The sequence below is a fragment of the Clupea harengus genome, chromosome 4 (genome assembly GCF_900700415.2).
Source record: "Clupea harengus chromosome 4, Ch_v2.0.2, whole genome shotgun sequence".
Lineage (NCBI taxonomy): Eukaryota > Metazoa > Chordata > Actinopteri > Clupeiformes > Clupeidae > Clupea > Clupea harengus.
In genome coordinates this window covers 17,088,331-17,108,255 of record NC_045155.1, presented here as the reverse complement: position 1 = coordinate 17,108,255, position 19,925 = coordinate 17,088,331, and the positions used below count along the sequence as shown (strand labels likewise).

Sequence of the window (19,925 nt, the reverse complement as noted above, 5' to 3'; positions counted from 1 at the left end):
TGTGCAGAAAAGGTGTTCTGGCACACTGACTTAATTGTCCCTTAAATTGCATCAATGAGTATTTTAAGAATTCTAGCGAATAAGAAAAATAACATTCAATATGTACATATAGCTAGGCTAAATTACAGAAAGAACAGCCATAAAAGGTATACATAGTGACAGAAGACAGTAGTATCTGGGATTCCGAATGTTAAGAATATCAAGCCAATCCAAATCCAGAAAATCAGCAATAAATAAAAAATGATGGCATCCAAACTGGCAGATGGCATAGTATTTCCTGGATTCTGATTGGATGGTAGTGTCTTGAATACTGATTGAGTGCTATCCTGGAATCTGATCGATCGCAGTGTTATACATTCTGGCTACTTGTTAGTTGTTCAATTCTTAGAGAGTCTGGGTCTCATCAGTATTCCTGCCTATAGCATGTGTGCACATCTCTATCCAGACATGATTTCCACACACCATTAAAGAGACATTTTGGCTTTTGCCAATTGAGTGGATCCGCAAACTACAAAGCGTGTAGTTGTTCACAGCCTATTTTTTTTTTTATCTCAACTTGTCTGGTCGGCCATCTATGTGGTCGGCGAATAACCGGAAGTGACGTGAGACGATGGCATTGTATGGCAACTCGGTGAAAATAAAAAGCTGTCAAAATCAGTGTTTGACATTTCTTTGTAGCAGTTCTAAGATAATAATTAAATACAATACAAAAACGTGGCAAAAACGAGAGGTTCCCGACCGGTTGCCATTTTTTGGGGAGTAACACGTAGTCGTCGTCATCATCATGTTCCAGAGTGACGCGTAGTGATGACATATGTTTCAATCAAAATCTGAAGGGGTAACGTAAGAGGTAAACATTCCTGTGAGTCCAAGCTCTGTGCATTCACAGGCTTGTTAAACTGCATTGGTTCCGATAACATACGCGTCCCTCCGCGAGAAGTGTTTGTGGTGGCACTCCTCTAACTGAAAATGGATTCTGTTAATAATGGTAAGACGTCAAAGTACCCAAACCAAGCTAACTTTAGGTACCGTAACGTTACCTAGCCTAAGTCGACTTGCTGTCAAAGGTCTTTGAATACCAGATATCGACTGAATATTTTTGTCAATAAACGTTTACTCTTCGGCTGATATTGAATACTATTGGGCTTTACATTGCAGTTTAGAACGTAGCTATAGTTGCCTCTTTGAGGTGGTTAGCTAGCGATAGCTAATTTAGCCAGCTAAGTTTGAAAGTAGTTGACGCAACTGGTGTCGCAGAAGTTAGCTAGCTTTTAAGAAAAAAAAAACATTATCAGTATGTTCTTATTTTAGCGGCTAGAGCATAAAAATAACTGTCTGCAAACTCTTACAAGTCTAACTGGCAGAGAAGTTGGATTCGAAGATAATCAAGAACAGTTGTAAAGCCAACGTTATTCTAAACACGGCTCTGTCTATGGAAGTCAGAATTCACGTGTAGAGTAACACTTGAGTAAAAGGAGCTGTCGGATTTTTCCCCCCGTCAGTTTTCTTGTATGGCATGTGCGTAGTTTTGATGACTAATTTACGGTGAAGAGCAGGGTTCGAGTCAGTTGTGAGGAGGTCTTTCAGGTAATGCAGTCGAACTGTTTGTAATCCCTTACGTTGGTTAGATAACATTTAATTCTTTTGAAAAGGATGAGGCGATTTATTTCCATGAAGTTTGAATATAATATGTTAAATCATGACAGTTCAAGTGATGCAACAAATGGAAGGTAGCCAAATGCCCAACTGATCATTGATTTGAGAGTGCTGTCATCACTGTGTTGATCCAGTTTAAACAGGTCGTTTGTGAAATTTGAGCAGTTTCTCCGATTCATCTGATTGTGAATGATATGTTGCTAAAGACAATTGGTTTTCTGCGCTTAAGGATTTGGAAATGCCTCTGGAATGACCAGATCAATGGAGGGTGCCACTGGTGGAACTCTGCCCCCTGGTCTCACTGAAGAGGAAGCAGAGGAGCTGAAACTAGAACTCTCTAAGGTCATATTATGGACTGTGTCCCTCAGATCATTTCCAGCGTTGTGAAAGTTTGCATGTGTGGGAGATTGTATTTGTGCTCTAATGCACTGAGGCACTGATTTCTGTAGACGTATAGATGTGTTAAGTGGGAACCCTTTTACACTGTGGACAAAAATGGACAGTTTCTAGTGATTCTGATTGAAATGAGCATGGATACACAAATAAGCATGGACCTGGTTCTGTCCAAGTAAGTGTAGTGATGCTCAGTCTTCTCCTGTCGTAGGTGGAGGATGAGATTCAGACTTTGAGGCAGGTTCTGTCTGCTAAGGAGAGGCATGCTGGAGACATAAAGAGACAGCTGGGCATCAGTCCGCTCAATGAAATCAAACAGAACATCTCAAAGGGATGGCAGGATGTCCAGTCATCCAATGCGTGAGTGTTCCCCCTCTCTGATCAGTCCCTTCATACTGCTCTACAAAAGTCTAGTATTCTTCGCACTTTGCCTCTCATGATAATATGAAAACGTGTATATTTCTTATGGTTATGTTTTTACTCTTATTATTATGCATGTCTTTAAAGCAATTGAGAAGCTGGTTTTGGAAGGTCAATATTTTAGGTTTCTTAAATTAGCAAAGAATAAATCTGAAATGAATACACGGATGCAGTCAAGAAACTAAATCATTCCCATATCTATCCTATAGCAGAATAAACAGGTTTTGATTTTTATTTCTAGCTATGTGCAAACCAAAGACAAACTCGGACAGTGGAATGAAAGCGTTACCCACTCAGATTTGTGAGTCACTTTTTTTTTGTTCCTTTGAACTGCAGTTTAGCTCCCCTGTGTTGAGACCTCTCCTGTCTGCTGCATACGCAGCTTTTGCCTACTTGTGCACAAAGCCGAACTGCCAGACAGAGAACCTAGCCAGCTAAATCGCACAAAAACCATGCCTGGTGATGTACTCAATCAGAGTTTGTTGGTATATTAGGATGTTGGAGTCATGGACATAGTTTGTATCTTCTCATAATATGAACATAAGATACACAGAGCATGGAGCACCAGACAGCTGTGGACTCGACTCTGTTTACCTACGTAATAGCTGTCTTGCATAGCAGATCATTTACCACAAGGAAGGCTCTGATGATGGTGAGCAGTCAGAGGATGTAGATAACTGGGAACAGTGTTGTTGTGTGCTGTGTGGTTTGTGAAGCCACTCAGTTCTCATGTCGTATGTAGTGAAATAGTTCACGTCAGTGTCTTCAGCATGGCACTTCTGGCTTAAAAACATGTCATCCATTTTAGGCCTGTCAGTTGAATCAGAATCAGAATTGGATTTATTGAACTTGAGCATTGATGCCATGCCGCCAAACTGTCCTCCGTGTATTGTCATTGCTTATGGAGCCCGCATTTTATCCCTAAGCATGTACACACTGAGATAATATAATTCATAATATCCTTCCAGATTTCTCTTTTTAAGCAACCACGGGTTTTTGCATAATGAGGTTTGGAGTAATAGTGCGACACATGGGACTTTAAATGTGAAGGCCTCTCCCAACAGTCCTTTGCGGTCTTTCCTCTTAATTAGTTGAAAAATATTTATGCTTCACGATCCATGCTTGCTTTCCCTGTTCTCATTTAAATAATATTTAATTATTTACAGCAGCAGTTATTATTAGGAGCATAAGTTGGAAATTGTCCAGGGAAGGGAAGTCATTATTTTGTTCCAGCAACTCTCTTACGTCAGAGTATGTCAGTTTAGTGCGTTAAATGGCACATGTAGGAAAGGATAACTAGGATTCCCTCACTGTCCTCCCACAATCCCTTGTCAGTGTTAAATGTATATGCTTGATCATAACACCCTTGCCCCTTTCCTGTCTGTTGGGACACCTTTCACTTGTAATGTGCTATCTGTGTTTCTGTAGTTACCTTACAGCCTCTGCCACTCTGGACGACATAAGCCGATCTGACGCGTGAGTTTGATTCATCTGTTGCTAGTTGTTTTTATTTTTCACCATTAGTCAAGTATTCATTTCTTACCCCCCTCCCCTGTATGTTTGCATGGTAACTGGTGAGCACGACAGCGGAGTAGGTCGGAACTAGTTTCAGGTCTCTGGCTTACAATGCTGCTTTCATTCAAATTCAGGCTTCAAATTGGGGACATGCACGTTGAACACACTGATTGAATTTGTTTCGAAAAGTGCTAAAATAAAGAAACTTAACAGTTTAACAAAAACACTTTGAGCACTGGATCATGGACCTGAAAATTGTTCCTGTTTTTATTAACCCCATTCATGACCTTGGCTGTGTGATTGTGTTTATCACACAGCAGTGGCAGCAGGGCTACAGAATCGGGGTGATAAGCATGAGATAAGGAAAGGGTGGGGAAAACCAGTCAAGTTATTAGTCACTACCCTCAGGACTTCTCTCAGCTTCTCGTACTTTATATTGTGAATCCTCTCGTCTGAAAACATGTTCACTATGTGTCACTGAAACAACCCCATGTTTGTGACATGAGTTTCAAGGTTTAAGCACTTTCCCTCTGGGAGCCGTAATTGCCTAATCCTCTACATGCCCGGTGTTAAGTCATACTTAGCATGTGCTCCAGTACGGAGGTGCATGCTGTCAGTACCTACATTCCCTGGACACGACACCCATGGCCTCCTGCTCCTCCTGGGCTGGACGTGTTCAGCCACCGGGGTACCCTAAGGGAGCATTGGGGAGGGCAGGGTGGCAGTTGTGGTGGGGGTGGCCTGAGGGTGGCGGCCTGAGGGTGGCATAACTCCCCCTTCTCTCACGTGTGAGATCAACACAGAGGACAGAGGGAACAGCTGATTGGATTGGCAGGTGGTTAACCTGGATCAGGGCACTGTGATTAGCATAGCGTGGGCACAAGGGTAATGTCATTAGCACGCAGATAGTAACTGTATCCAGGGAGCGGAAACACACAAACACACACACACACACAACAGGGAGGTCTGTGCTGGAAGGGTACCAAGCAGGTGTCTAGAGGGTGTGTGTTTGTGTGCACATACATGCTTGTTGACAACTTTCAATGAAGTCGTGCAGTCTCAATGTGCCGTACTGTACTTAAACACATTAAGCCAGTTATTGACAGCCCCTAGAATACAATACCTGTGTATGTTTGGGCTGCAGGGGGCATGAGTACTTTGTGTGTGTGACTGAGTCATTGAGGGAAGTGACTAGTTTAGTAATGCAGCTGAATATTTGGGATTTCACTGTTTTCTGTAAGGCTGAGAGAATTAAGTTTTGACCAGTGATGCCAAGATATGTTTTAAAATCTCGAGCAACATCTTGATTTTTACAATTGTTTCAGACGTTCTTCTTGCAAAGTATGCGATATCTTGGTAACACAATAATCTCTCCCCCTCTGTCCTCTGATAATGTTCTGAAAATCAGTATACAGAACTCCTCCGAGCACCTGGATGATCTGTGTAAATGTAGCATGTATGATGCAGATTATAGCCAGAAATATTTCCTCTATCCCCAGTCTTTGACTTGTGGTGATGTTGAACTCGGACACCCCCACACACACACCCCATGGCACACAATGAGCTTAAACGCCACTGTCACGTTTAAAAGTGTTTTGAGACCTCCCTTATGAGTCATTCGCTGAAACACTCATCTTTTTTTCTGTCTTTTGCATCTCTTTTTCTCGCTATTTCTTTCTCTTTCTCCATGTTGCCGTCTTCCGTTTCCCTCTCTTGGTTTCCCCACTGTCTTTCCCACTCAGGTATAAGAAGACCCAGGAGACCCTCTCCCAGGCTGGCCAGATGACCTCTGCAGCACTGTCCACCATGGGCACGGCCATCAGCCAGAAAATTGGAACCATGAGGTGGGACTTAATGTTTAAACACTCAGTCTCCCCAGATGTCACCGTTCTTCCACTCTGGGTCATGGGCTGTTACATAATGCAATAATTTTAATCTAGAGCCTAATATCCAGTGCTCTTAATGCTACTAATGTACATGTACTGTTCTCTGTCACATACCCTTCCACTCGTCCCCAAACTGCACAAAGCAGTTTAATGACATGCGGACAAGGCAGCTATCAGTTACAGAAAGAAAGAAAGCTAGTATCAATTGCTTTAGACATGTAGGTTCTGAGTTTTGTCTGGCTGAGGTGAAATATGATGTCATTATATGACATCAATGATACTCTGTGGGAAGTCTGCCACCTGGACCTGCCCTATCAGCATACAAAGCAAGGCAAGGCAAGTTTGTTTATATTCACACACATGCAATTCAGTGTGCTTTACATGAATACAAGTAAAAGGAACATCCAAAGGAAAGTGAAAAACAAAGTGAAAAAGATATAATTAAAATATTGAAAATGAAACAATAAAATATTATGTAATTGAATAATCTAACTAAAGAAAGTACAAAGTACTTAACCCAGTAATGAAAAGATAAGTGATAACTACAGGTAAGGTACAGAAAGAATAGAAGGCAAGTTTAGAGCTCAATCATAGGCACATGAAAAGAGAAATGTTTTAACCTGGATTTAAAAATGGCTACATTTGGGTCACATCTAAGATCTCCAGGGGACTGTTTAGGTTCAGTTCAGTCCAGTTCTGTGTCCTTTGACAGTGAACTTCATTGATGAAGATTGTCAGTGGGAAAAAGTTGAAAAAGAAACAATATTTGCAACTTCTTATCGAAGTACTATACAAAATATCCAGCTCTAGTGTGAACTCATTTTTGGTTAATTTCTCAGAGGATTGTGTGCACTGTTCCACAGAGCACTGGGGGTAGTGCAGTCAGAGAAGGCCTACACTCAGTTTTCCAATTCCAGTTGTGTGTTTGATTTTGCTCTCCCAGGCAACCCCATGCATCCTCTTGTGGGTGTTTGTGCGTGCGTGCGTGCGTGCGTGCTTGTTTACTTAACATTGTCAGGATAATGTTCTTTCTTACTCACTGCCATGTTTCCTTCCTTTAATGCTGCTTCGTGGCTCTTCAGGGCTCTGCCGTTTAATAACACACCTAGGTAAGACAGTGGGAATGTGTAGCACACAACAGGGGTTTAGTTTGAACTCATCCAGGGGAAGAAAACTGTGCTGCATCTTTTGTGGACTAGATCTCACATCCTAAATTATTGTACTTGTGTTGCATGGGATTTTAAAATCTGTATTGTGTGGTCGTATTTTACAAAACTACCTTCTGCACCAGGGGTCTGTTTCACAAAGCAGTGTGTAGGGGTTAATTGGCTATCTTTTAAAGTTAGTTTGGTTTAACCCAAGATCTACTTCTTTACAATTGTGGCTCACTTTTTACCGGATTATGTTGCACTATTTACACTTCAATGCGAACATGTCCTCATGCCCTTATTGACTAAACTACAGACAAACGTACAAGCTAACATTACAGTATTTTGACTGCCACAAAAGTATGTATGACAGCATAATGTTAGACAAAATACATAAACTAAACATTTGCGAATATTCAATAGACCTAACCTTAGGTAAAAAGGCTGTAAAAAGATTCCTGTTTGCAAACAAAGAACCAACCCACACGAAGTATTCTCAAATGTTCCAAATGCAGTGAACTTTCCCACTTAAGAAAACATTAGATGTCTGTCAGTCTTTACAGGATTCAATTATACCTATATATAGATATATATATTATTCTCTTTTTATGTATTTACAATACATTCAATAACGCATCATTAAGCAGTACGTTTAGTTGTTTCAGCATTTAATAGTTTCAACAAATACAAAGTTTTGTTTAAACTCATCACTCATTTTGCTATTGTTAACTCCAAAAAGGGTTAACATTATCAGAAAGATAGAACTTTGACTGTGCTGAACTTTGTGAGACAAACCCCATTGAAGAAGGAGGAAGACAAAATCAGTCTCAATTGCAAAATGATTCTTAGTCCTTCTATGATGTCCTCCCTTAACCTCCTTAGTCTCCCTTAACTCTTACTGTATCAGATTTGGTGTTCCCAGACCTCTTAAGAATACACTGCATGGCTTATGCTCTTTGTGTCTGTCCCTCTCTGTGCCTGAGTGCTCTAACCACTGTCTGCTTGCCTTAACGCTGCCTCTGTCTCCCTACCGCTCTCTGAAGACTTGGTTACAACGTGCATCACTCCTTAAGTATGCCATCCATGAGGTAAAGCACCAGGACAACATTATTATAGTCCTTAGCCACGTGTGCCTCCTATCTCACTCACAACCACCACGCAAATAAACGATTTCCCTTTGAAAATGGCATTTTGAAATGAATTGGTCAGTACTGTTATATTGTGCATGTTAGGTTTATAAGTGCGATAAACTTCTAATTTGTGTAGATCTACACAGTATTCTACTTTAGAGAAGTGATAATGTGACATTCAGTCTACTTTGAAGAAGTATTTCATTGATATTCCCATGGTTAGCCTGTGATTGCAGCTACTAAGGTCATATTTGCCCTAAGTGTCTTCTTTGCTCTTCCCAGGAGCTCACCTTCATTCAGGTCCTTGGAAGAGAGGATGGGAGGCCTGCGGGTGAGATTCTGTCTTCTCCTCCTCACTGCCATTTTGTCATGTCTCAGATCACTCTCAAATTCTGAGCTGTAAATGGCTGGTGGTGTATGATGACCTTCCCATTTGCCACATGCATGTTTGTTTGTTTGTTTGTTTATCTTTACATTTACTTAATTTGTCAAGAACACCGGTGGAAAGAAAAAGCATTCCATTACAAATTGTACATGGTTTCTGGATGGGAAATGAATTGTAATCCAGTGTGTTTGCCCTGTATTACTTTTTTGCTTTCCTTGACTTGACTTCTGCATTCCCACAAAAAATGCTGCACAAAAACAAGCATTTCATAAAATAGAAACAGCCACCCAGGAACTATTTACTTACTTCCTGTCAATGTCTTTCCATCATTCCACAGAAATAAGGACCCATGTTTCTCCTCACTCCTGATGAAGAACAAGTTAGCCTGTACCCGGTGACGTGGTGAAGGACGCCCACCAGTGAACACTCTCCTTGATGACTTCTTAACTGCACTCCTTAAACCAGCTCCTGTGAATGTACTAATAAACTTTGTGCAGAAAAGGGGGAAGCACAACGGGACTGTCTCTGATAAACTAAAATATTTATTTTTCCTCATTTTTGTACAGTTAACTGTTAAATACTGCGTAGCCTTAAGAATCTAAAATCTAAAATATGAATGCTCAAATTAGTCAGTGCAGCAGAAATTCAAATCTGATCTCCAAACCTAATGTGAGAAATGCTTAAGCTAAGCCAAGAAAACTGATGATGGCCCTCTTTGTTAGTAGGATATTTCTCTTAAAAAGTCTGAATTCTGGTTGTTTACTCGTGATTTAACATTGGACTTGGTCTCTCGTATACTTGCATCTATTATCAGTCTGTGTTTTCATTTATGTTTGGAAAAGGGTTTAGAACCTTTATATAGATGTAGTTTTACAGTGTTACCATATCAGGTTTTTGGCTTGAATGTTTCGTGATAAGTGTTACATATGAGGCTCTGTACGGATACCATTTGTAATTTCTGTTCTTAATTTGGAGTAACAGAATCAGTCTTCAAGGGCATTTTAAAACAACCAGACTATTTACGCACTTGCATACCTGCCACAGAAGTTGATGATTTTTGTAGCTTCTGTTAGTTATTCAGGGTAGATGGTGCTACTGTCTGTTTTTGGAATGTAACCTCTTTGGATTTGAGTGGCAGGGGTTGCTCAGAACGGGCTGTGTATAATCTGCAAACCACATTGTGCACATGCTCCTTAAAACACTAGTGATCACTACATCAATTTCAGGACTCCTTTAACAGTTAGTTTGCCACTCATTTTAAATGTGTGGATGAGCTGATAAGTTGTGCTATGCTGACACTGTGCTGTCGGAAGAGCAAGATGGATTACTCTATGCAAAAACCTGTAAGTCACACTAACTTCAATGTCTAAATGCACATAAGGTTTTTTTTGTTTGTTTTGTTTGTTTTTCGTTTCTTTTGGGGGTGGCAAGATTGTTTTTGTCAGAATTTAAGTTTTCTTATTGTAGACTGTCTTTAGGGTTATTGCAGAGAAGCTGTAACATAATCTCTCAAAAATGTTTAGGAATAGATTAAATAATAACTTCAACCGTAGCCTGTATAGGTGAGGGCAGGTCATTGGGGGAACATTTGTGGGAGCTACACTCTGAATAAGCGTTCAGTTATAACAGGCCAAGTATCTGATATAAGCTCAGTTGGGTTGTGTCATGGCTGCTGGGGATCACATGTATTTTAATTATTACTCCATACAGATGATTTTTTGACAGAACCTTGACTCAAGTTACAATGGATATTTATTGCTTTTTGGCTTTTGGTGACTTCAATAAAGGGTAGAAAACATTTATGTGTTGGTGCCTTTATTTTACTGTAAAAGATTCATGAAAGGAACAACTATAGATGTATTTCTTGTGTTTTTGTATTTTCAATTTTTTTGTTTGATGTTTTCATATTTGCTACAATTGATTTTTCCAAAGGGGCAATAGGTGGCGACAAGGTTACATGGTATTAGTTCACGTTGCATGAATGGAGGCATTATGTGCAACTTCTGACTTTTTAATGCATGTGCTTGTGCGCCCATGTTATTTCCGTATATGTTTGCATTGCATTCTACGCATGGTCACGACCTAAGACAAGTGGATGAGATAAGTAAAAACGTATTTCCCTGACCGGGAATCGAACCCGGGCCGCGGCGGTGAGAGCGCCGAATCCTAACCACTAGACTACCAGGGATACACATACGGCCATTTTAACAATTCTATATATTACATGAATACAAGGATGTTCATGTTTAATTATGATTATGATATTCATGATTAGTTTGCTTTATATTTTGCTACGGTTATTTCCCATTGACTTTCTATCACAGCCCATGGCGGAACATGTTTGCCTCACAGCAAGAAGGTCCTAGGTTCGATTCCCGCATGGGGCGCTGTTGGCTCTGGGGGGCAGGTCCCCCCCGGACCTTCAGTGCTCAGGTGGGCTATCTCCCAGGCCTTTCTGTGTGGAGTTTGCATGTTCTCCCCGTGTTCACAAGGGGTCTCCTCCACTAAGAACCCCAACAGAAAAAACATGCAAAAAGAAAAGAACACTCCTGTTCGTCCCTGACCAAGACGGACGGTTCACTTGGTCCTCGGGCGCTTACAAGCTGCCCACTGCTCCTGGGAGGTCCTGGAGGAAGGACGGTCCAGGATGGGAAAAAGGCAGAGAATAAATTCACTGCGACCTCAGGCCTGCGTGTGCGTGTGTGTGTGTGTCAGGGGCGGAGATCCCATTTCATTGTAGGGGGGGACAATACATGGTCAAATTTCAGAGTGTAAATCCGGGGGGGGGGGGGACATGAAAAAATTGCTTTCACGAGAGCTAGCATAAACTGCTAAATACCGAATTCTCTGATCACATTTACAAACAGAAATTCGAAGTCATTTTAGAATTATCTAAACAGCATTAAATGTACTAACACGAAATATCTTTTCACAGACAAATAATGTCCAAAGTTCAAGAGAACTTGATGCTCAAAATAAGTTATAAAACAGCTCGACAGGGAATCGAACTAGCATCCTTTTGATTACATTACGACCTCTCTACCTCCTGCGCCACTGTCACTAATTATTACAATACCAGCATAGTTCATGGACCGCAGAAAAAGTTGACATTCATTTAACTTAAGATAATTTACCAAATCTTGAGAGGCACTGAGATGTAGACCTACGTTTATTAACTAGCATGAACCTGCCCCTGACAGGACAGTGTCCTAGACTGTCTAGCTAGCTATCTTAACTGTGTTAATTACCGGCATGCGTGTGTTATCGGCAAACGTTCACGTTGTCATGCCAATCCATTAATAAACGTATGTATACTTGTGCATATCGATTGGAACTTCGTAAAAGGAGTTTAGAAAAAAACTTCTTCTTTACATGTTCTTACTGCGTTCGAGAATGAGGTAAATATCTTTACATATCGTGTATCATAGCGGCAGCGACAGGGGACAGAGTAGGAAACAGTCTGACAATCTGACCGTGTAGGCTACTGGGCTGATTAACTGAAACACTGAGCTGCCGGTAGCCCTGCCCGTTGGAAACAGCATGTGAACCAAACCACTTTGAGGAATAGGGGGAACATGATTTTTCAACACTTAAAAAAACACATTGTTTTACATCTATAATTAGCACCGCTTGTGTTGTCGTATTTTTATTTTAAAAAAAAAATCAAAAAATCAAAAAAAAAAAAAAAATGTCAATGATTGTTGGGGGGGACAACTTTATGGTAGGGGGGGACACGTCCCCCCGGGATCTCCGCCTATGGTGTGTGTGTGTGTGTGTCCTGAAGCTGTGTCGCCTCACGTGTGTGTTGCAGTGTGTCGTGTGTGCCATTAAAACCTGACAATTATTATTATTATTATTATTATTATGTAAGAATTCTAGGGAAAAAAATAGCACTAAATAGCCAAATCCAAGAGTAAACAGAGCCATTGATGAATCCAGTTTGATTATTCAGCATTAAACAATGGGCTTCGAATGCAGACTAGTCCAATGTTTAAAACGGAAACTTGTGACAATGTTGTCAAACGTATGTTGTCATATACGTAAAAAACCGTTACACTGAGCAACATTTGTTTAAGTGGGCTGCTCATGTTAACGTGCTTCTCTCTGTCCTTGGATTTTCTCCCTACAGAGAGCGACAGCTGTATAGGCTATTCCTCGTATGTTTGGCAACGACATCGTACTTGGAAGCTGGTATACGACCCTGTCTGACCAAGTCCAAGCGCCTCCCAGGGGAGGATCATTGCCTTGACGTCATCTTAACCTATAAATCAGCCTACATTCCCTATGTCACTAAGAACCTGTGGCTGAAGCTAGAGAAAGGTCTGCGGAAGCCTCACCGGACAACTCATCCACAAATGGGCCCCGTCGCTTAGCGTCTACCTCGTCTAACGACCGTCAAACTGAATCACAGTTGGTGTTTCTTCTACCACATTCAAAAGGTAAGGGAGAATTTTTCATCAAATGTGTCCTAGACTATGCATAATCTACTTCATGCCTAAACCAAGCAGTTTACAGCTAATGGTTTTTATACTGACAAACTGTAACCAATATACCTGGTAGTGGACAATTAAGCCTTTAAGTGTAAGTGCTAAGACATTTTGACTTCGTGCTGACCTTACCTGGACAGGTTGACAGCACTTAGAGACAGACAAGACTTATCACTATTGTAATTGAAAACTAGATTACCCTAGCCTATATGAAGAGATGGTTCTCGATAGGTTCCCTGCTGCAGGATTTTGAGGCCATTTATTTAACAACACTAGGTGTTTGTAGGTTAGGCTACTCTTCGTTGACAGGTAAAAACAGAAAACAAATGTCTCTTTTTTTTCTTGTTGTTCCCTTTCAGTTCGTTATCATAGTATGAATATCATTAGGAAGAGAAGTAAAACAAGTTTAGGTTACATGTTCTCTACCAGAAAAGGGTTATTGTGAGGTAAGCATCCAAAATCACATAACCGCGGCATGCCTGCCTGTCAAGCTGTCGTCGTTCTCGTTGGCTCGACTTTTTGGCACCCTATCTCCATCTTAAACATCACGTATATGTCCAGCTGTGCGAGTGATTTTAATGTTCGTGGCACGTGAGAATGCACATCTTCAAGCCCTGTGCGAATTGGGCAATGCAAAACTTCGCGCTATTTTAAAGTAATTTTATTTATGTGCCTGCTGCCTCTATCTTGATGTGAAAGGTATCAGGTTATCCTTGAGAGGTGCTGTATGTGGCACAGATGGGTATTAGCCTACACGCACGTTATTTAAATCCACCTCTCAATTTGGAACTTGATATCGGTTCTCCAGTTGTCCTTTCCACAATGAGAATGAACATGTAGAGGCACTCGCAAAATGTTGACAATTCGATTGAAACTGGACGTGGCATGAATTGGTAATCGCGTCACTGTTTCTGAAGTAGACTGTCATAGTTTTTTTTCTGGATGGCTATTCTACCTTCGGCTCCTACGTGTATGTAATTGTCTCTGTTCTTGCGGTTTGTAAAATGGCAATGGCACTGTTGGAGTCATGCGGGAATGGCTCATGCTGTAATGTGTGGTGTGCACACGACACTGGGGTTGTTTTCTGGCAGCTAAGGATTCAAGTTCTCACACGCATACACTGGTATTGGCAGCCAGACCCCTAAGTTGCTGGCAGAGGTCTGGAGGGAAAATCCTACTCCCCCCCCCCCCCCCCCCCCCCCCTCCAGCTGTCGGCACATAACACCAGAACCAGAGAAGGCAGAGGCCAATGCCTTTAAAGTTTAGGCATTCACAACGCCTAATATTCTCAGGGACCTCTAGCTCTTGAATGTTGACCTTCTATAACTATACTGTGCTATTGAGGCTACTTACAAAAGAATGAAAAGGCTCTCTGTTTTAGTCCTTCTCTTAACTACTAAGCTGAAAAACGTCTTGATGGGGACATGACTTCTGATCACTCCAGTGGTGCATGGCATTATTAGAGACATTGCATCACTCCTCCGGGAAAGACATTGACTTGAAGAGTTGACTAGGTCTCCATCTGACTGAAAGACCACTATCCAGTCATGACCGAATGCCCTGCTTGTATCTCTGTGCTGTCCTCCCCTGACGCTAATGTGGGTCCCTATGTTTTTGCCTACAGCATTTCCATCTCTGCAAGGTTGACGTGTAAAGGTAAAAAAAAAATGGCAGCAATTCCATCCACCGGATCCCTCATTGCCACCCATGACTACTACCGAAGTAAGTATGACACATCGCTATAGCCAACCCTATCCATAACTTAACGCAATTTGTGTTATAATGTATATCAGTAACAGTATTATGATTAGTAAATTAAGCTGCAGATATTAAGGGGGTGAATTAATTTAATTTTTTATATATTTCATAAATATTTATTTTCACATTTCTGTAGGACGCATAGGATCAACATCTAGCAACAGTTCCTGTGGCAGTTCGGAGTATTCAGGGGAAGTAATTCCTCACCCACCAGGTAAGAATGGCCACAAAGCCACTGCTATAGCTACACACTACTGTAAAGCATATGGTATAGCTTCAACTACATCTTCAATTTACACAAAAAACTAAGATTACTCTGTTTAGATTAGTCTTGATATTTATGAACAATTTTGCATTTCTGGTTTGCAGGTGTGGCCAGACAAGACTCAGGCCACTGGTGGTCCTCTCTTTTCTTTGGAAAGCAGCCTCAGCCTGGCCTGCCCACTGGGGCCGACTCAAAGAAGTAAGTCAACATGCTAAAACTATGGAAAGCAATACTTTAAACTGGAATGTGAAGGGGTACAAGAAGCTAAATCATAAAAAGGCAGCCAAATCTAGTTATGACCTTTATACCCTTAGTAGCATCAGTATGATGTAACTGATAAAATTGTTAATTTGTCCTTATTGGTGATTTGCAGGGCCGGGACCTACACCCTATCTAATGGTCAGGTGACCTGCGTGGCCAGGGAGATGGTGCTGAAGAGGCAACTCAGTGAGAGCAGTGACTCTGGGAAGGCGGAGGCTGGATCTCCCCCCTCCCAATGATCACCACCCCACCCCCCAACATACCCTACCCCAGTTCATCCTGACCCCAAGTTTAACCCCTGGTTACTTGCCCCCCTGATTCTCAAAACCCCATCCCACTACCCCAGAGGCCATCCCAGGAAGTCATAGGCGATGGTGGCTCCATTGTTTTGATTATTATTCTTTTTTTTACTCTAGACTGCTGTAAAACTATTTGTAAGTAAATTGTAACTTGTTTTTGTTATCGCTATTTAAAATGTGAAAGAGGCCAAAAAAGTTGTTTGTCCTTTGTGGCTTGAAGCCTGTAGAGGATGATCCTGTTTGTTACTGTGCTCGCATTGTCATCATGTCTGCGTTGAATAAAGTCACTTTTGAAGCTTTCTCCTACTTGCCATGTTATCTTTTCACTATTAAAACATTCTGTTTTAGACAAAGCAATAACTAGATAGGCCAGTCTTCCCTTTTATTTCACTGAAGACTTGACATAGTTCTTACTTAAGAGAGGAAAGTCAGAATTTGCGTATAGTCTAAGTAATGGTCACCACATTGAAACTGCCACTGGAATTCTACTGTCTGATCAAACCTGCTGAGCCGATGTCCAGTCAAGTAGCGTGCGGCACGGGTCACTCTGCTGCTTTTACACTGGTTGTCATCATGTCATTGAATTGGTCATAATTATGGTGATGGTTTGACTACAACTTGGTTGTAACTGTTTCATAAATACTCTGTCATGAGAGTGGAAATACTGAGTGATTTCTACACATGAGTCTACATACTGAAATCTATACATTTCATATATTTTGGGGGTCTACTAAGCAGAAAACAGTCATGTAAACAGTACTATTATTCCTGTTTTAAATATTTTTACATAATCTTTCAACAAATGATTAATATTCCTGCTAAATCTCCAATGGTTTATTTTGAACTAGTTCCTGTTAATTATCTTTTTAGTTATCACCTGTGAAGAACAACAACACTGACTAAACAATCTATGTGTACAGTGTGACTCCTTAATTCTCCAAGCTGGAAATACTTATTAAGGTTAGATCTGTTTTCCACTGGACTTAAACCCTCTGTGGGGAGACTTGATGGGTTTATAGAGCCTGGACATGATTCAAATATCTAGTTAGCTAAGATGGGATCCAAACCAGTCACTAATACCCTTTATATAACACCGCACCTGTTGGTAGTGACAGAGCCAGGAGCAGATAGATTGGAAGCATATACTGCTGCTCTTGAATGAGGGGTGCTGTTCAATACCAAGAGACACATCGGACCCGGTCCAATAAACTGGGCCAAACCTCTTTCCACCTTGACATTTCATTAAAATAGTGGAAAGTGATTTTAGAGGGCAAATGCATAATTTGTTTGGATAAAAAGAGGTTAGTGTATTGGCTTTCCACCTGAGAGAAAAAGGGAGACAGAAGGAAGAGGGAAGAAGTGTGTCAGCCTTGTCTTTGCCAACGCTGTGTCACGTCTAACCGGTGCAATGTGTTAGGTGTTAACACCATATCGCCAGGATTTACAAGATGGAAGAACCCCACTTACCTCTAAGGATGAATGTCATGACTAAGTGCCAGAACACCACAAGCTTCACAAACTCAGTTTTAAGATCAGGCTTTGACAGGGGCAAATATCCAACTGCAGGATGAACAGCACTGAAACGGATTCCTGTTATTTTGTTCTCACTGTATCTTTTCTTAAATCTACTCTTATTAACAAAACCCCTCCTTTATCTCCAACAATTTCCACTGGGAACAGGCCCCTTTCCCTCTCAAACACATAATCCCTTTTTGCGTAACCTTGGAATGTACAATAGGTCACAGATAACACAGATACACAAACTGTTCCCTCCAGTTTGTTTGTCGACCATGAGCCCGATGTGACACCAAGGCTCTGGAACCTTCACACAGTTTTGCTAGTTTTGCGGGCCCAGTCTGCCCTCGCCAAAACAACACTTGACTTTTCACTTTTCAACATCCACTTGTCTTTCCCACAGACTGCACACACTCAGGTGAAATGCATGTTGTTTCAAATACCTGAACCAAATTAGAGTCCACATCTGGCCTATATTCAAGTGTACTCTGAGACAAAGTCCTCTCCCCTGTTCTGTAAACAGCGGTTTTGCAAACTGAACCCCTAACCTGATCAGTTGTTACACACTGACCCTGTGGAGTGACTTTTATTTGAGCAATCTATTTTGAGTTCTGTAAGGTCATCACCAACGGAAAACACTGTAGGTTGTGTTTCCCATGAGAGAATCTCATCTCAGTGTGTTGTTGCACAGAAATGTGTGTTTTGGAACTGGTGTGCACATTCTGTCTCATCATCATGCTATATACAGTATATATATCATGGACGGTCTCATCAAATCAGTACAATCTTATCCTGTTGCAATTGTGCCACCAAGTTATAAAAATGTTATGAACTCACAATTTGTCATTTACAGTAATTCTAAGTGAATTACAATAAAATAGATATAATTGTAGAAGGTGTTGTATGGTAGGAACAAAACTCCAACCTCCAACAGAACTCATCTCCTGTTTGGCGCCAGCATAGAGAGAAGTCTGTAAACGAGCAGATTACTGGAAATGAAGTCAAACTGGCCATGGGTAGTCCAAGTCAGATTCCCTCAACTGTGTAATAATGCTCAGGTGAAATGCATGTTGCTTCAAATACCTGAACCAAAATAGAGTCCAAATCTGGCCTATATTCAAGTGTACTCTGAGACAAAGTCCTCTCCCCTGTTCTGTAAACAGCGGTTTTGCAAACTGAACCCCTAACCTGATCTAACTCCGTGTGGAGTGACTTTTATTTGAGCAATCTATTTTAAGTTCTGTAAGGTCAAAGAGAGAAGTCTGTAAACAAGCAGATTACTGGAAATGTCAATTTGTTCATGGGTATAAATCAGATTCCCTCAACTGTGTAATAATGCTCAGTAATGCCTCAGCAATGCTACCTTCTATGCCACAAATATGTAGTTGAAGGTGACACAATGGCTTTTACCTTCACCATCCACTCATCAAAGCGTTCTTGAAACTCCTGTGATACGTATATATGAGTGAAACAGGAGGGGGGTGGGGGTGAGAGGGGGTCTTATGTCCACTTGCTGGGACAGACTGTGTGGTTGGTGAGGCATCAAGAGGGGCTTTGCCATCACGTTGTAGCAGTGCCACGTGGCATTGTGATGTGCTGTGTGTGTGTGAATGTGTCTGACCTTTGGTGTCTAGATGCTTCATGTGGTTTTATTTCGGGAGAGTGGTCTCCTGCCAGCCTGGTCAAATGTGTAGATGGAGGCAGCTCCTTCACCTCTGACCAACAGAGGAGCGTGGCCCAGTTACACGGCATGGGAAAGCAATAGCCTCTTCATGAAATAGAATATTGATAGAATTTGTTTTCATAACTTTGAGTGGTATGCATATTACATATGTCAATCAGCCATGATGCTCAATGTGTATTGTCAAATTGGACCTATAGACAACACAAAGCTAAGATTTCAGTCTAGCAGAATTGTCACTGCATTGCTATCTCAAAGCCTTAGAAGTGTTTAGCAAAATGGTGAACCTTCTTCTACAGCGCCAGTACCATGTGATTAGGCACTAGCTGAAAACAACATCTGGACAGTGAGAGCATATTCTCATGAGTGTTTTGAATGAGCTGCATTTAAATCAGCTAGTGAAATCTACTGGTTACCAAGCCAGACATTCACTGGCCACCAATATCATTTGGCTGGTCTGTGGCATGGCAACACCAAGCAATCCCCCCCCCCCCCCCCAAAAAAAAACATTCTTTCTCTCACACATACACAAACACATACACACTGCCTCACACTCCCTGAAGCACATGTTCACCTTTATACAGACTAACCTCACAGTTCCTGGCTATGACAAAAAATGGAGTGCTCTGACTGGCAGAGACGTGCTAGTCAAACCTGCCTGGCTGGGTGAAGATTTCCTGTCTATCTCTGTGCCACAGGCTGAAGGGGAAATCCGTGAGATTCCTGGATTGTGACAAACACCAACACGTCTTTAATTTATGAAAGGTCACAGCTTTTATTTTTGACCAGAGGAGGCCCTACATGAACACATGATTTTTAGTTCATGTCAAGCTTTTGGGTAAAACTTCTTATCTATCTGTATCGCTTTATCCAACACTACCAACATTAAGCTCTGTATTGTATTTTCTTCCACTATGGAGGATTTATTTTGACCAAATGCTTTTCTGTTCAAGTTACTTTGGGGATGAGCTTTTCGGTGGGTTTGTTTTTAGCTAATTATTGTAATAATGAGACAGGAGCCTGCTCCCAGAGTTTATGAAATACACCTGGTGTATTATCTGTAGTGTCTAATAGACCTCATCTGACCCATTGGACAACGTAACAAGTGCTGTCCTTTTCAGGTTAT

At 41.3% G+C, this 19,925-nt stretch overlaps 2 protein-coding genes and 1 non-coding gene across 8 annotated transcripts; 2 read left to right on the top strand and 1 right to left on the bottom strand.

Annotated features, from left to right (window-relative positions):
- Positions 1–782: 782 nt before the first annotated feature.
- On the top strand, positions 783–10,331 carry LOC105906433 (tumor protein D54-like). Of its 5 annotated transcripts, XM_031566448.1 has the most exons (10): positions 783–988; positions 1,886–1,998; positions 2,261–2,409; positions 2,711–2,770; positions 3,898–3,945; positions 5,727–5,828; positions 6,953–6,979; positions 8,062–8,106; positions 8,431–8,479; positions 8,871–10,331. In XM_031566448.1, exons 1-10 carry the CDS (start codon positions 970–972, stop codon positions 8,874–8,876), a joined length of 618 nt encoding a protein of 205 aa, XP_031422308.1. In that variant the 5' UTR covers positions 783–969; the 3' UTR covers positions 8,877–10,331. The 5 variants fall into 5 exon arrangements, with proteins under 5 accessions (XP_031422308.1, XP_031422310.1, XP_031422309.1 ...); XM_031566450.1 differs by lacking the exon at positions 2,711–2,770; XM_031566449.1 differs by lacking the exon at positions 6,953–6,979.
- Positions 10,332–10,649: 318 nt separating this feature from the next.
- Positions 10,650–10,721, bottom strand: trnae-cuc. The gene has a single exon. It is a non-coding gene; the product is annotated as a tRNA-Glu (tRNA).
- Positions 10,722–12,814: 2,093 nt separating this feature from the next.
- Positions 12,815–15,903, top strand: ppdpfa (pancreatic progenitor cell differentiation and proliferation factor a). 2 transcript variants are annotated; one of them, XM_012834577.3, is made up of 6 exons: positions 12,820–12,972; positions 13,380–13,466; positions 14,645–14,742; positions 14,915–14,992; positions 15,148–15,241; positions 15,417–15,903. In XM_012834577.3, the coding sequence occupies exons 3-6, from the start codon at positions 14,688–14,690 to the stop codon at positions 15,541–15,543; spliced, it is 354 nt and encodes a 117-aa protein (XP_012690031.1). In that variant the 5' UTR covers positions 12,820–12,972; positions 13,380–13,466; positions 14,645–14,687; the 3' UTR covers positions 15,544–15,903. The 2 variants fall into 2 exon arrangements, with proteins under 2 accessions (XP_012690030.1, XP_012690031.1); XM_012834576.3 differs by lacking the exon at positions 13,380–13,466 and having other exon boundaries at positions 12,815–12,972.
- Positions 15,904–19,925: the final 4,022 nt, after the last annotated feature.